Consider the following 17,540-nt stretch of genomic DNA (forward strand, 5'->3'; position numbering starts at 1 on the left):
TCATTAGTGCAAAAAGCAAGCATATGCTAAAAGCAAAGCATATGGACTCAAAAAAAAAAAAAAGAGAGAATGAATCTCATGGAAGTTTTAGTACAAGACCAGGAAGGTCTCTGTAAACATCGGTATTTACAAGTTTCAGATTTGTACAACTACAAAAAGGATAACTCTAAATATTAGTAGTGCATTTACAATGATTTTACGGGGTTTTTTGCAATAGCAGAAATGACTTAAGTTTCTCTTTTTCCTTTTAAATCTTCAGGGGATATCTTTCAAGATTAAGGTATTTCTTACAAATAGTAGAAAAATCATTTCTTTACAAAACAAGTATATATTAAAATATTTATACATTTTAAGTTACTGTATAATAACTGGACATTCCTGCCTCGTACTCAGGCACCACAACGAAGAATGTGGTATAAGGACCTGAAACCAAACAGAATTTGCTCATATACCCAATCTGGCAAATTACCTAGGCAAGATCTGTAGCAACTGTGGGGGCTCCACCTCAAACACTACGGCGTGTGCCAATTCTTAGTTTGTATTATTTGTTTTTAACGTGAAACTGTGTGTTTTTTGCATTTTAACTGCCACTACCAAAAAGAGCTACTGGACAGAGCATGGTCCTCCACCCCACCACCTTCAACATAGTTTCTAGACGGTGCTCGCTCCTGAGCAAGGCTGTGTAACGCTGATGTTTCAAACGTAAAAAAGGTTATATAATTTTAAGATAAAAACAATGCAAAAATAAAATATTTGTAGCATTTACAAATAGTACAAGAGTTACATTAACCACTACATTCGAAACTTGAGATTTATTACGTTGTTTCTACTTGGAGCTCGATGTTTTCATATCTGCAAAAAGAAGGAGACATTGTCAAAGGTTCCGTATCTTCACGTGGTGTAGATGGTCAAAGGCTTTCCAACAACTACTGCTTCAGGGCTCTGGGATACGGCTCACGGCCAAAACCCTTGCCAACTGAAGGGTTAAACCGGCATCGGAATACTAAACCTTAGGGAAGATGAGTCCTTCCTTGTTGCTCCCCACCCTCGGAAAAATGCATGTTAAAAACCAGGCAGCACTGTATCCCACAGCTGGCTTTCACCCACACCCTGTGGATCACAGCCCATGCACTGAGGGGTCCGCTAACCCCACGCAACAGCTCACTGCTGCCCGAGGGGGTGGGCACACGTGCCGTGCCCCCTCCACCTTTCCTCGCCCCCCTCCGAGCTCACAGCACCTCTTGCTGAGCACAGCCAGCTCCCGCCTAGCGGGAAGCTAAGCCAGAAAGGGGAAGGAGCGGGATGAGAGGAGCAGCCAGGAAGACTTCCTGTATGGAGACCCTAGACTGGCCTGCTTAAAAAGTGACCAAGGGCTGATCAGGCTAAAAACTGATCTTTATTTTCAGTGGATCCATTCCCATTCCCAACTCATCATGGACCTGTAAAGCTTCAAGTGCAGAGACAAGATGACAAAACCTCTTCTGGCTGTAAGGGGGGGCGGTGTGTCACAAAAATGCGCCTGATGAAAACTATTTCTAATGAAGAGGGGAAAAAAAGTTTAAAAAATGGCAACCCAAGAACCCAACCCTGCTTGCACCCATGCGTGCAACTGGGTTACTTCCCATCAGAATGAAAAGCTTCTGAGCTGAAGCGAAGCCCAGGGCAGTCAGAAGCTTACTAGGCTTTATTATTTGAGGGATGGGTAAGACTCAGTCACTGACAGCCCAGTACTTGCTTGTCTCTGCTCGTGAGCAAATATATTCAAAACATTTAAAATGACAAATTCAGCAACTAAGTTTTCTTGAAACTTCTGTACGGACCAGAACACCTCAAGAACTCCACCCGCACGGCTGTGCAACACGCTGGCCCTAGAGACGCCACACGCCGCCCTCCGAGCCGCAGGCACAGCCCGTTTAAACGCCGCCTCTGACACCGACCTTACCTTGAAGCCACCGAACCTGCGTGGCCGGTCCGTATCCTCTCTCGTTCTTTGCAGAAATCCTGAACACTATAGCAGGCCGGGAAGTGTAATCGATGTGAGCATTTGAAAGCTGGGCAGCAGTCACTGTGCAGGAGGTTTTCAGACCGCAGTATATTCTCATAAACACCAGCTGACTTGGATTCTCCTGTAACTGCGTGGAACGGATTGCTAAGTAGGCGGAATATTCTAAAATATTGCCAGAGGGTGAAGCAGGAGGCTCCCAGGAAAGATGAATACAGTCTACGCTCTGAAGACAGAGGGAGAAAATGTGGCAGCATGTAGGTAACCATTAGATAATAATAAATATATATACACAAATATATTACAAAATATACAAAGAGCCCTCTAAAGATCATCTGAAAATTCTAACCTAGTATCACTCTTTGGAGGCAAGAATGTGTCATTTGACCTTTTTTTAAAAAAAAGCATGGTAAAGCCCTATAGATTTAAGGACGCAGAAAGAGAAAATCATTGGGAACCTCTCAGATGACTGAGTAACATATGGTAATATGATCATCAAGTCACAGAATGGTTTAGGTTGGAAGGGACCTTAAAGATCATCTTGTCTTGAAATAATTCTTTATATCAATCAAATTGCCTAAAGATTATTACATTGAGCAGAATTAACCCAGTAAGCATTTGACACTATTTTATATGACAATTTTAACTTGGGAGAAAAAAAACCCAACCCAGTAACAAACCAAGTAATACCAAGAGTTATGGTTTTGCTTGCTTCTGCTTAAGCTTGCCACCAGATTTTTATACATCAGGACCAGAATTACCTCTATTTCTCACCTTGGTGATTTTGACAGTTGAAGGAGCTCCAGGAAAACCCGGAATGCAAGTCTTGAATTCACTGACTTTACTGAAAGGCCCAACACCGCAGCCATTAATTGCAGCAACTCTGAACCTGTACACGGTGCCTGGAAACAGATCCTGTTTCTTAAGCAACCTGTAGTCTGGTACATCTGCACTTTCCGTCTGAAAAGAAAGCAACATTTGGGTTAATTCTAAAAATATTCTAAACACAATTAGCCTTAAAAAAAAATAATACTACTTTAGTACTTAAATCAGAATTTACAGGAAGGTTCTGAGGCACTAGCTCACCCCAAAACAGCTGCAGTATGAGACTGCTTCTCTAAGCACAAAACCCTCGCATTTTTCAGTCATTTAAATCGAACCAAACCTTTTGGTTATTTTTACTTGGGATAGCAAAAGCAAAGTAGCATTTCCAACTGTATAGCTTATGACTTAATTAGCATACTCTTCTGCCCTCCAAAACACTTTTCTTTCAAAACCAGTTATTGTATAGTTAAGAGTTGCAATGTGATGCAGAGCTATAAAGGACTTAAAAGAAAAACACCTAAGTTAGTAATAAATAGGCTTCTGAAACACCATGTGCTACTGTGCTTCCACGTTTAAAATCTGCCTTGATGCTTCCTTGAAACTTCCAGTGGGACTGTTTTCCTCCTGAATATTGTGTAAGAAATCACAGCCCATGTAAACACCATAAAACAGCACTATGCTCTTTAAAACTAAGACGTGCAATATTTACAGTGACGTGCTTTCACACACAGTGTTCTGTTCTTTGCCTTCTGTCTCAATAAAACACACACCCATTGCTTTTATTTCTAGTTCTCTAGGACATGATTAATTCACACTTTCACCAGCAAAACTGCAGCATTTTTCCAAGTTTCACACAGTCAGCATTTTCATATGCAAGAACTTAGATGTGCAACAACATTAAGTTACAGAAATCTAACACAAAACCCACTGCAGTTCCGTATCTAGTCCTTTTAAGCTCACTAGCCTATGTTTTATAAGTATCTTTAAAAATCTGTAAGCAAAGATTCTGGAAACAGAGAAGAAACTGATCAAAATGTTTCAATGCTGTACTGAAAGGACAAGGGGTAATGGGTTTAAATTGAAAGTGGGGAGGTTTAGATTGGATATCAGGAAGAAATTCTTCCCAGAGAGGGTGGTGAAACACTGGCACAGGTTGCCCAGAGAAGCTGTGGATGCCCCATCCCTGGAAGTGTCCAAGGCCAGGCTGGATGAGGCTTTGAGCAACCTGCCCTAGTGGAAGGTGTCCCTGCCCACGGCAGGGGGGTTGGAACTGGATGGTCTTTAAGGTCCCTTCCAACCCAAACCATTCTGTGATTCTATGATTCTATGAAAGAACATATTAAAAAGTGGTGGGGATTTTTAGTTTTTAAGAATTTTTACTCGTTTGACAGTTCACCAAGTTCAGAATTCTTTCTTAAGGCTAGAAATACGGTAAGAATTAGCAACAGAAACATAAGATGTTCCATATCACCACATACACAAAAAAAACCCCACACCAGCAGAAGAAAAATCGTCTGGTTTAGGAAATAGTAAAAAGAGGTGAGCAAAATCCATGAGGAACTACTGGTCACAAAATACAAAACTCCTATGAACACCAGATCCCGCTGCAGTATCAGAAAATCCCACATCTGGTTGTCAACCACATCAGCAAGAGACTCCAAAAGCCCGTATGCGCAAGTTACGTCAGAGCAGAGTTAGCAGGTACCTTGTTAGAGATTCTCAGTGTTTCCTCTGGCAGCAAGTAGAACTGGCTCACCACGGCGCTGCTGTTCTTAAAAATGCCAACATCGTACCACTGCCGGTCTCTTGGTTTTGCCGGTGCCATCTGTCTCTGTGGGGTTTTCTAGCATTTGAAGAACACATTAGGTAGACTAACGGCACTTCAGCGTAATGTAAACAACGTGTTAAGGCACGTTACTATAGGTCAGAGACAGCCCCCTTTTATACCAGTGTCGCTTTCTTACACTTCAAACCAACGTGCTTATGTTACTAAAACACTGTTCAAACCCACTGGTTCTTAGGCACTGACTTAGACACAGCCCCCCATTTCAAAACAAATAGTTGGGATGTCACCTCTGACATTCTAAACAGGGAGGGGAAGAAGTTGAAAGCTGTCGAACTAGGCGTCTGTAGCAGCATGAGAGTTGTGAGTTCATTTCACCCAGAGGTCAAGCAGCTCCACGACGTGGTCCAACCCCAGTAGCTCAACCTGGTGTTCAGATACACCTCAGCCCCAAACATACCCTCCTCCAAGCCACCGCTGCCCTCGCCCGCAGCTGACAACAGGCCTGCTGCTGTGGTGGAGAGCAGGGGAACTGCTCCTGGCTGACCCAGAAAGACAGGCCCCGGGGAAGGTGCTTGCAGGGTCAGTGTGCCCAGCACAGGCAGGCCACGACCCTGCCAGCATGGAAAAGGGGCGAGGGGGGGGCAGCTGCTCTTGGCTAAAGCACCCCAACCCATCAGTTGCAGCAGCTTCTTCCCATCCTTAGCTCCTCTCTTTTGGTGGCAACAGTGGCACCTTGGGTTTGTGTATTAAGTTGTAAGCAGGTGAAATAGGAAGCATTTACTTTTTCAGGCAGTATTTACAGCTTGCATAGCCAGTCCCCATCTCCTCTAGGGAAAAACATCAAGACGTCAGTTCAGTTACGTTTCAAACCGACAGAGCAGCAGCTAACCCTCGTCTGATGAACACGTCTGTCGTGTGAAATTCAGCTGTACGCACAGAAACGCGTTTTACAGCCGCACATCACACGGAGAGACCGTTCCTCCGTGCCAGTCGACCAGAATGACTCAACAGCTGAAACACATACTTGGATCTCCTCCCAGCTACTCGACTGCTACACAGACTCAAATCAAACCCACGTGATGCCACTACTTTTACAACAGCAATGTTCACCCCCCTATTATTCGCTTCAAGCCCTAAATATACGTTCCTTTTCTTTCAGAGACATAACTAAAGGGGGACAGAAGACCCCTTGCAGCCCATCAACGGCACAGTAAATACAGCAATTGGATTACACTTTGTCAGACTTACAGAGGAGTGTGAATCATTTGTCTGTCCGGCACTGACCCTCGCCGCAGGCATGATGCAAGCAGTTTCAGCAGCTAGGAACAAAAAAGTTACATTTAAAAAGCTTAAGTGATGCAAAAAATTTAACACAAAGTCCAAAGAGCATGAAAGTTGACCTCAATAGCCATTTACAAATAGCTGTTGCAAAGGCATGTCTCAGACTTCTTTTACGTGCAGTTCTATTTACAACACGAGCAGCTGATTTTGGCTTGAGTCGTACTCAGAGGACAATTGTAGGAGCCTGGCATTGCAGGCTGCTACAGATAATACAAACAGAAGGCAGGACTCAGAAAATCCCAATTACAAAATCAATATGAAATATTCCTGAACAAATAATCTAAACACCAGATTGAGGCACAAACTGATGGCACTGTATGCACAGTCTAAGCAGGAAATCTTAATTTGACTGCATTGTTTCTGACATCAATACAGTCTGAATTCCGAATAGGAGCAGTTAATCTTTAAACAAGCCTAACAAATGGGAAAAAGACCATTTGCTAAATTTAAAGTGGAATCTTTAAAAAAAAAAAAAAGGGATAAAGCACATAAGCAACACAAGGGAATATTATTAGTATATATACTTGTGTTTCCGGGTTTTGCTTTTAAAATACAATACTGTCTGGTAAAATCTACACTAGTCAGCATCAATAATAAGAGAATACAGTTTTTCAATTACAAAACAATAGCCACGAAAAACAAAACTTGAAAAACGACCAATATGTTTAGTTACTGAGCTGCTGCTTATTTTGGGTATTTCAAGCAGGCTGTGGCGAGGTCACCACACTGGGCTAGCAGTGAGCTAGCCACATGAACTGGCCATATTTGTTACAGAGGTCAGTTGCTTAAAATCAGAACTATCTGAGGTCACCATTTGCAGTCTTTCACTCACTAAATCAACAGACATTCACTGAACGAAAGCAAATGTGCTACGGGCACCAAAACTGGCTGCCACTGCTATTTAGAAAACGGGCTCCTGCGTAAATGAAGATATAAAGGACTTTTCACTTACAGGAAACAAAGTGGTTTACAAACGTATAAAAGGAATATCCTGATTTTAAAAGCTGTTTAAATCATAGCAGAGACCATCCAGGCTGCCCAAGGTCCTCAACACCCAAAGCCCTATCTCAATCCCAGGTACTAGCCAAGATGGGAATCCCACCACTAGAGGAACTCTGATGGCCTTAGATATATATGGCTCAAAATACAGTATGTGAAACACATTTCAAACCTTCAGATTTTGAATTGAATGTTGTTAGTGAAGTTTCATCTTTAACAACTGCCCCATTTGTACTTGATGACTCAGTTTTAACAGCCTGCTGGGTTACCATAGTTTGTGTGCTGCAGACAGTACTGGATACAGAAGCATCAGGATTTACAGTTCGTTTGTCCAAGTCACGTAATTCACCTACATTTGCTGAAGTCTGAGAACCTTAAAAAAAGAAAATATTAACCAGGATTCAGTATCGGTAACGCCTAACAAATGAATTTGATCTAATGGCTTTAGTTTCATATAAAAGCAGGTTTTAGCTCAGGTTTAGGTTAGAACACATCTGATTATATTAATTGCTAAGGCTTTCTTTAGGTGTGTGACTTAGCAAGAGTCTGCCTGCAGAGCCATAAACAGACATATGTAAACAGTTACATTAAACTGTCGACCTCATTTGTTTTAAGCTTGCTATTCTGTATCTACTGGGTTACAAAAGGATTAATTTGGAAAAAAATCCTAATATAAAGAGAAAGCATCCACACAAATCAGTGTCACAGATTTGTAACTATCAATCTTAACCACCGCAGAAGGCTGTTTCTCACTCAGCTCTAAGATCTAAAATTTCGACACAACAAACTACACTGTGAAGAAAATGAAAATCCAACCACCTACAAATTACATGAAAGTTAAATATAAACAGATCAGGTGCTCAATCAGGGCAACAAGTTCAGGATTCACCACACTGAACTTGAGGCACTTGAGTGAAATGCCTCAACCAGTGCCCAGTCATCTTCTATTTCCTCTACAGTCAGAGAGAAATGTGCTCCTCTCTGCGTTGCCTAAAATTTTACATCTGCTAACAGCTTTTCAGAGAGCAGCAGTGTCAAAGACAGTCTAGAGTTACTATCACCTTAATGATGTAAAATCAATCTGGCCCTGTCAGCTATTTGATCTTAAAAACTGCTATTAGTGTTTAAGGAGACACATTTGCCATCATAATAATGAATATATTGAGATTTTCATGTCCCCTGCAACCCTTCAAACAGCTTAAGGTTTCATTTCTCCTTATACCTTCTGAAAAGATGTACAGTAATAACTAGCACAAGTTAGGGTTTTTTAACTAAAAGGCCTCTCAAATAATACTAAATTGCAAGACAAATAATCTTACTTTATATTTATGAGATGAACTTTAACTCTCACTTTTTAATTAATTTTTATTCTATAGTCATCTTACTTGAAGTACAAATGGGCAAAAGAGAAGGGGCATTAGATTCTTTGAATCCTGTAGCATCTGCGTGGTTTTTCATAGCCTCCTGTGTAATCTTGTTTTCAGGTGCTGCAACCTTTCCTTTTCCTTCTACTTTTAATGAGTTGGATGAAAGGGAAACTTGGACCTAACCAAAACAACACATTTGTTAATGTTTAACTGCAAAGTTCAGAAACTTCAGTCGCAAACATGGCACGAAAACAACAAACAAAAATCCTCCAACAAATCCCCCTAGCACTTTAAAATAGAACAAGAAACCAACCTCACAATCCACCTCATCTTAGTAAGGTGACTTGGGAGTGTCCCTGACACACACCACATTTTATCTGAGAATGAGCTCGCATTCTATGGTTACTACACAGAAGTTCAGCGATGCATACATTCATTCAGTCCTTCGGGGGACTTGAGGGGATGGGAAAAATCACCCTTACAGAGGCTTTCAACCTTTGCTTTCCTGGCACACACCTAGGCTATATCTACTGTTGGTAAGATTTTAGTACTTCTAAATGTGTTTCCTACAAGAATACAGACCTGAGGCCTTACACAATTCAGCAAAGGTCTAAATTTATAAAAATGTGATCCTTTAGCCAGAGCTGGTCTCCTCTCTTTCTTCTAAATAGGCAGAACAGTGGAACATGACCAACTGCACAACTGGAACAGGCTATAACTGGGTTTATACTGTGGCGGGAACCTACAGCTGAGCAGACTAGCATAACACCACTAAGAAAGAAGGAACATGCCTTATCCTTTTTGCCTCCTACATTAATTTCAGCAGCATTTTGAAGATGAATAGTATTTGTACTGGTGTCAGGCTCCCAGTTATCATTCTGGAAGTCAATACAACTGCAGTTTCCTTTCTGCATTACCAAGGAAAGGATTTCAAAGACAGTCTGTCAATCCTAGAAGCAAAAAGGATGTAAGAAAACAGACACAACTACTTCAGCAGGGGTCTTTTTTTTTCGTTTTTCCTAAAGCCTAGAAAGCATGCAGGGACTTCTAAAATTGAAGAAGTGTTTTGGCAGTTCCCTCGCTTCCCACACTACTTTGCCACTCAGGCATTTTTCAGTTCACACTTACATTGTTAGGAATGACATTATTTGTTTGGCTGGGATGATCCACCTTCATTTCTGGATAAGGGACACTAGGCAACGATTGTGGACTTTGATGCAGAGATGAGCCACCTTGCAGGTAAACAAAAGCAAATTCCAATTGTTACATTAAAATTAGTATTATGCTGGTTGGAATCCATTCCAGTAAGCAAGAGGGAGACCCGAAGTTGCCTCAAGGAAGACTCGGTTGTAAGACTGAAATGAAACTGCATGGCCAAACAGTCAGATAATAATTCCTTCCTCACCATCTCCTTTCTCAAATCATGCCCAGCACTGTACAAATATTTTCAGAGAGCTGGCCAAAACTGACAGGGACAATTTACATCTGAGTTTTCCAGAATTATGATGCATGCATTTTGGTAATAACCAAAGAAAAGAGTCACACTCACTCTCAAAATAATTTTTTAAAAAACAAACTTTTACTAATTACTTATACAATCCACTACCTTTGCACAATAAATAGCGTAATGTGATCTGACTGCTACCTTGTGAACTCAGCACTGATGTCTCAGGAACCCCAGTACCAGGTATTCCAGCCACTGATGGCACCGGTGAGTCAGCATGTAACTGAAGAAGATATCCTTCAACTGTAGGTACTTCGTCCCACTTCACTTGGAAGGAGTTGGTTGTAGCTCTGATCAGCTGCACCTGTGATGGTGCTGGAGGTTTCTCTACAAGAAACCAATAAAACACAGATGGCATGTTTCAAATTGCCCTCCTGTATCAGTTTAAGCAAGATCTATATAATGCAAGTAAAATCAACAGCTCCTTTTTCACTTACTTATAATATACACCAGATGCAACAAGAAACTGTTGTCAACAGTGGCAAGTCAGAGAATTCTAAAGTGTCATTCTAGAGTGTTTCAAAAACGCTCAGGCTTTGATGCTTAGTCTTTCAATGGCTCTTCCACTGCCGGTAAGTCTTTGGGTGGTATACACATCATTTTAGGGATTACAGAGGTAAGAGATCCTCATCCTTTCCTAAGAGGCTGCACGCAGCTCTTTGGCCCCTAAAGCTTTACATATTCCCGCAAGGATTCACAGAAGATTGCGCTTCCTTTTTGCTGTCTCTCTCTAGCTCAAGTGAGCTTTCCCCCTCCAAAAAAAAGCTTTCCCCTTTTTGAAGGAAAACCTTCTTCCACAGGGGCTGAAGCCTCAGCATGATTCAGTGCCAATGACCTGCTCCTCTCCCTTGCATTAACGCCTGACTAGGCTGAACTCTCAAGCACATCCCTCCCCTGCTACTGTTCTTCATCTTCTGACCTTCCCGGGGGGCGGAAGGAAGAAAACATGATTTCCTAAATGTTTCACAATCTCCAGTAACCATTCCCATGACCCGTTTGGGCAGGCAACAGCTCCCTCCCAAAAGCACTATTCTAGTTCCCCCTCTCCCAATACCATCTCCGTGTCCTGCCATCAAGCCAGCTGCTAACGAGCGCTCCAGAATTCCCTTCAGCCCCAGGAACAATTTGGTCTTTTCTCAGATCCGACTGTATCTTTTGGCAGTCCAAGAGATGAGGAAGCAGCAGCAGCAATGATCCCAAGAGAAGGAGGGTTTGTAAAGAGTAAGTAGCAGAAGAAAAGATCACTAAGAAGAGAGGCCAGGAACCTTGGAGTTTAGGTAAAACACCCTTCATCACCCTGTATCTACTGCCCATGGCATGCAGTGCAGAATCTAGCCACAAAGGTCATTCAGAGGCTTGAAACAACCTTCCTCATTTTTTCAGTTTAAAGTATAGCTGCAGCCTTCAAACAATCAACAGTGAAGCGTGGTTCATTTAAAGAAGCTTTAAAACATCAATAATCTTTGAGCTTGCTACAGCTTTTAGATGTTCTGATCATCAGTGATGCCAGCTTCCCATATGTTAATAACATACAGAACATAGTACAAGTCTCTTACTTATTTCTGACTCACCAGTATCAAGGTACCAAAGATCTTTGCAGCAGACTTGATTGTTCCAAGCTTTTCTGTAACCATCTCTACCACTCCAGATATACAGACGAGTGCCAACCGCTACAGCACAGTGTCCTGCTCTTGGCCCTGGTAACAAGTTACTTTTGTCCTCCTGGCAATCTGAGATCAGACCTATCCATTCTGTGGTATCTAGTAAATGAAACTCGAAAGATTTAGTTTCCAGATGTTTTCCAAAACAAGCAACACAGGTGTCAATACACTTAACTGCTCAGAGAAAATGAAAATAAATCGGCTCCGCTTTTACAGACAAATGCATTTAAATTTGCAATATTACAAACAGAAGGTCATTTTCCAATTAGCTTGCAAGATATGAGCAATTAACCTGGGATGAACTTTCTGACCTCTGGTTGTCTCTCTCAGGCAAACTCGAGATCAGAAGTGGAGGATTCAGGGACAGTACTATCATGTTTAGAAAAAACTTCAGGATCTGTCTGTTGTGTTCTTCTATAAATGAAGAGGGAGTATTTATATTACTTAGTATTAAAGTTGTATTAACAAAGATTTGCATCAGCAAACCTACTGAATGTTCAAAGAATAATAATAATAATTTTTTTAAATCCCTTCTTAAGAAAGATGTAAAAAACTGGCACCTTCTTGAGTCAGCCAGGATTAAAACTGTGTATCCTAAAACTTTTCTCAGGGTCTTCAAAATATTTATTCTACTCTGTTAAGAAAGTATTAATTCAAAATGCCCACACCCAGAAAGGCAGAAACACTAACCCAAATTAAGATAAGAAAATGAACCGGTACATTTCCATTCACCATCATGAGCAGAAATTTCACCTCCTGCTGACTGTGGAACCCATCCACCAAAAACATACATTCTGAAATACAGGAGAAGAGGGAAGAGGGAAAAAGAAAAGGAAAGCCAATTAACATCCAGATCTGCTGCACGTGCTCTCTCAAACTAGGACAAAACAGAAAATTTCCAGTGCTTTACAGTTCTGGTTTACAGCAGTTTGTGTGTCTACTCTCTTTAGCAAGTATTGTTGCAGACATCTACCTTTTCAATTTTTTGAGTAAGTTAATTGATTAAAAAAACCCACAAACCAACTCCCCCCACCCCGACTCCTCAAACAACTTCCCAGAAACAGAAGTTAATACTGTATCTTCTTATAAACCACCCAACTGCTAAAGCTCTCCAAAAATCACACATTTACACAGAATTTCTACAGCCCTTTACTGCAGACTTCTCAATAAACCATTCTAAAATTGGAAGAGCAGCATCCAAGTCAGCTATCAACATTTAAAAACATAATGCAAGCTACAAACTAATAACATTTTAAGGAAATAATAAAAAGCTAAGCTGTTGGATCGTAAGATACAAAGCTTTCATACTTCTTTCCCCCCTTGCCTCTTCCTCCTCACGCCAGCTTCTACACTGGTATAAAATGGACTGAAACCCACGTTTAAAAGGCCCTTTTATGAACGGTATCTGCCAAAACAAACTGTGTTGGCAAGAAGCAAAGTAATGAGGAACAGACTGCAGAAAAAAAATGGGCCACAAAAATGTGGAACAGCTTTGCCTAGAAGTAGTTCTAGTCTGCGGGCAGTTTCTTCACTCAGCTAGTTCACCGTGTCACAGGCAGAGGCACCCAAGGTGGCTCCTGATAGAGCCAGCTCAGGCCCAGCTGAGACCGTCCCAGAACGCACAAAGGCCCATTAAGAAGCCTGGAAAGCTGCCTGAGGGTTGGGCCTGCAGGATGGAAACACTGATACCCTTAAATTAACGATGGTACTTTTTAATTTCTGCTGAGGTAGGATAATAGAAGTAGAAAAGGACTCTACAGGGCTGAGGGTTTATACTGAGCAGCAGTGGACAAGCATCATCATTTTCCTACTAGGTGTACCTTTCTAGAGTTGAGCTTTTAACAACAGACATACTTGTTTCCTATTACATTGGCTGTATGGAGACTGCGAGGAAGCGGTACTGTCCCTTTAGTTTCTGGTCTTGACCAGGTCATGGTTTCTAAAAGAAAAAGAATTAAAACCCTCAAAAAAATTGTCACCGTCTATTTCACCGCCTGGATTTTAGGAGGGAATACACCTCTAACATTCAACAAAACAAAATTTCACCCTTTTAAGATGGCCACTTTAGGAAAGTAGGCGCAACAACAAGCGCTTAAAGTTTCTCTTAAAGTTCACAGGAAATACTGACAAACTAATTGTTTGTCTGTTTATTAAAAAAATATATTATGGTTTCATTAGGGTTATTCAACTTAGTTATCACAGTGACAGTCTTCAAAGTACTCTAAGGGAACACTCTCACAGAGCAACCAAAATCAGTGAGGATAACATAAGCAAGCAATGCTGCATCTATTCAATTCCAAAATTTACGAAACGTTAACACTGTGGTGTAAGTCTCAACAGTATCTGCACCACATCATGCCACTAATCATAAATAGACTGTAATTTTTCCTCGTAGCCAGTAAGGCCCCTGCACTGACTTCTACTGGCAAATCAACTCACCTATGTCAAGTTCCCAGAGATCATTAAGCCGACAGCCACACATCCCTCCAAAAATATACATCTTTGGACTTCCCAAATCTTTTCTGCAGTATACAATGGCTGTGTGAGATTCTCGGGGAGACGGCAAGATCCCTTTGGTCACAGGAATACTCCAGCCGACAACGCCAGAACCATGTTGCAGCTCCAGTTCATAGAAATCATTTAAATATCTAGGGTATTATTGTCAAAGTATGAAAAATTCACTTATAAGCAAGATTACAAGTGAGCTTTAAACCCTGACCACTTCCAAGTATTACAGACTTCTGTCTTGGGACAGTGTAGAATTTTAAAATCTCAGAACATTTGATGGCATTGTGGACAGTACCAAAACCAAATATATCTAAGACAAAAAAACCCAAACTATTGTAACTTGCTGCCCCTCAGGAAAACATGCTTTCATATCATATTTGACACGCTGTATCACAGAAAAGAAACATTCACCACTGGTAAACAACATTCTTGGCAGAAACATACAGACAAACTTGGAGTAAACTGCAAATTGGTGAGAAACACATGACAATGCAGGACGTGAGAGAGTAATTTCTGCAACCCTAAAGCAACAAAGGTGAAAAGAAGCTGTTTTTTTCCTGTCGTCTTCAGGCTGGCCAGCAGACAATTAGCCATTTTTTGCTGAATCTATTAGCAAGTTATTTTTAGATAATGCTCTTTGAGTCTTGGCATTCACATCAGATACCTCTTGCCTACTGAGCTTAAAATTGCTGGTTTACAGTTCAGTGAATGTAAGCGCTCTGAACTGCGGGTGAACATGGGTCTAAAACTTCAGCATTATAGCACTGCTTGCCAAAAATACAAGTAACTTCAGCTGTTACTTTAAAAAATTTCCAGATGAATCTGTAACTGGTTTTCCACAGCATTATAGAGGAAACTTCCACTGCGAATTCTCTGATGACTCATGAGGCTTTGCTGATTTCAGTAATTCTAACAAACAAACCATTCTTAAAAACAGCACTCGAAATACTAGGGGAAACACCAAAGTCTACTCAGGTTTCCCTCCAAAAGTGTCAGAGCCGACAGTCAGTGCTACATACTGCGGGATCAGCAGGAGAAATATTGAAGGTTCTTAGCATGTAACCCCTCCACTGCACAAATAACCCAAGCGCGAGCACGTTGTAGAATAGGACATACATGTCGTACGTCGGACAGCCTCCCCAGAACCCTCCTATTCGAAGTTATCCCATCTAGCCATTTATTTTTAAAGACATCGCATTCAAACCAAATCAGCATACCTGGGAACGTTGTTATTTGAATCCTCACTCTCATTTGCCAGGCCACCAAACAAATAGCACTTGTTACCGTATAAAGAAAAGCTGTGGCCAAGTCGAGGACAAGGTGGTGATCCAGTGGAAGGAGCTTGAGGCTTTACTTTTTTCCAGAGCCATCGACTTGCCTTGAAAACAAGACAAATATATTCAGAAATGTGTTCATTTATTGTTGTTCACAGTAAACAGAATTCAGGCAATATTAACGCTTGTGTATTTTCTGAATTGTATTTATGGGAATGCTGGGCTTTTGTTGGGATACACGTTAAAAATGGATAGCTGAGAGTTAACCTTAAAACGTTATATATTTTATATTTAACCTTAAAATGTGAAATATTTTATACTTTATTTAGACTAGATGGAAGTCTCTTTTTCAAATCTATTTAGACTTTCTCCATCTGCAGAATCTATTTAAAGATCTTCTTTATAGAGCAGGTAAAAGCTCATCTAACTTTCCTCTGCAGCTGGCAATACAAAAAGTGTTTATGATCATAAACAGATGAATAAAGCAGTCCTCAAAACTGAAACAACTTCATACATTTCCTACCTGCAATTCATACAGATCATTACTGTATCTTCCATATTCAACCATTCCTCCAAAAACTAGTATTCTGGTACCATCACAAACAAATCCATGCGCTGCACAGCCTGGAGGAATATCTCCCCTTACAGCAGGAAGGAACCACTGATTCGTAACTACGAAAGAGAAGGAAAAAAAAGCCATTTCACAGACTGAGTAAAGTGTATTCTTAAACACCTCTGCTTTCTACAGAAGAACCTTTTACCTGCAGATAACTGTGAATGGGCTGTTTGTTTAACAGAAAGTTTTAATTGAATTAATTTTATTTTTTATTTTTTTTAAATAACACCTCTATCAAACCAATGTCACTCAATACACGAATGAGTATGAGGTCACTGTATCGAAGTCAGTTACCAAGGGTCACCCACCAATTTAATAGACTTGCCAAAAAAAGAGGCTAATGAGGAACATAAGTGCAGTTCCACACAAAAGAGATAACTAGGCTTACTCAGAGGAAGCTAGCCCTGGAAACAGAACTCTTAGAGCTACAGCAGCACGGCAGCGTGCCTGGACTTAACAGCCCTATTGAAAAACTAATTACACTGTTCTGGGACCAAGGTTAATATCTACAGAGCACTGCGCTGATACACGGGGGAGGAGAGGCACAGAAGCAAGAAAGAGCAACCGAGACTGCCTGATCGAGCAGCAGCACATTGGTGTTTAAACTGCTTTGGAGTGAAAGAATTGCAGGAGGTGTTTTTCCTTTTTCCCAAGCTTTTTTCACGAGCACCAAAAGCGTGAAATTAGAAGCTTCCAGTGAATGCTGCTGCAGGGGATTAAGACGCCCTCGCTGTGTGCCGGCTCCTTGAAAGGCATCACGCTCAGCATGATCAACGGATGACATCCCAAACTCAGGCAGCCCAGGCCACAATCCTGCATCTTAGCCCCTAGAGGGAAAAAAAAGGTCAGTTTGGGCCAAACGCTCATCTGTGAACTGTCACCGCCCCAAAGGGGAAACACCTTTAGCAGAAAGTGAGGGCAGGAAAATTAAAAAAGGTGATGTTCAGACCCACTCAAAAGGCACTGCTCAGAACCTCTGATCGGACAGACAGTATAACTGTACTGCCTAAAAGCTTTCTTTAGATTACTCACCAAAACAGAAAGGTTGAGAGATTTTGTTTTCCTCCCCCCTAAAATGTGACTGAGTACAGCAGATCTTTAAGCCACTATGGAACAATCTGCTTGGAAGAACTCTAACGGTAAGCATTTTCCTCTTCATAAACCACTGCCAAAACAGGTTTCGGCTCCCAGATTTTATCTCAAAATCACTCAGCAAAAAGATCATCACCTTTTATTTTGGGGGGTGGGGGGGTGAGGGGTGCAGCGCTGGGCACGATAAGAATAATCTCTGAATGATTCTTAAAAGCTGGCAAGTTAAAAGGCTGCGAGCATGCTCCCGCTTCCACGCTCTCCGTACGCAGCAGCAGCAACCGACACGGGCTGAGTGGGAAGCAGGGATCCCTCACCTAACTCTCCCGCCTCCGCCGAAGCTCTGAAAGGACAACGAAGTTCTCCAGCCCCATACAGCACCCCGTACAGCAGCTACTCAGGCAACTAACGTTTCACGAATGAAGCCGGTCTCGGGCAGCTTCCCGTTTGGAAAGGCTCCCAGTGCCAACACGTTCGCTTTCCTAACCAAGATTTCCACTCCAGCGTGTTCAGCTCCGGCGAGCCGCCACCAGAGGGAAGAAGGGGGGTTCGGACGCTGGAGGGGGCT

General features: G+C 41.6%; 1 protein-coding gene across 1 annotated transcript; it reads right to left on the reverse strand.

Annotated features, from left to right (window-relative positions):
- Positions 1 to 315: 315 nt before the first annotated feature.
- HCFC2 (host cell factor C2) lies at positions 316 to 15,934 on the reverse strand. The gene is made up of 15 exons (XM_010155810.1): positions 15,791 to 15,934; positions 15,211 to 15,371; positions 13,925 to 14,133; positions 13,340 to 13,424; positions 12,176 to 12,279; positions 11,396 to 11,584; positions 9,966 to 10,151; positions 9,449 to 9,552; positions 8,339 to 8,498; positions 7,126 to 7,326; positions 5,862 to 5,932; positions 4,533 to 4,670; positions 2,777 to 2,962; positions 1,943 to 2,228; positions 316 to 852 (listed from the first exon to the last, which is right to left on the reverse strand). Exons 1-15 carry the CDS (start codon positions 15,833 to 15,835, stop codon positions 827 to 829), a joined length of 2,151 nt encoding a protein of 716 aa, XP_010154112.1. The 5' UTR covers positions 15,836 to 15,934; the 3' UTR covers positions 316 to 826.
- Between the last annotated feature and the right edge of the window lie 1,606 nt (positions 15,935 to 17,540).

This window comes from Eurypyga helias, unplaced genomic scaffold (genome assembly GCF_000690775.1).
Source record: "Eurypyga helias isolate BGI_N326 unplaced genomic scaffold, ASM69077v1 scaffold23347, whole genome shotgun sequence".
Lineage (NCBI taxonomy): Eukaryota > Metazoa > Chordata > Aves > Eurypygiformes > Eurypygidae > Eurypyga > Eurypyga helias.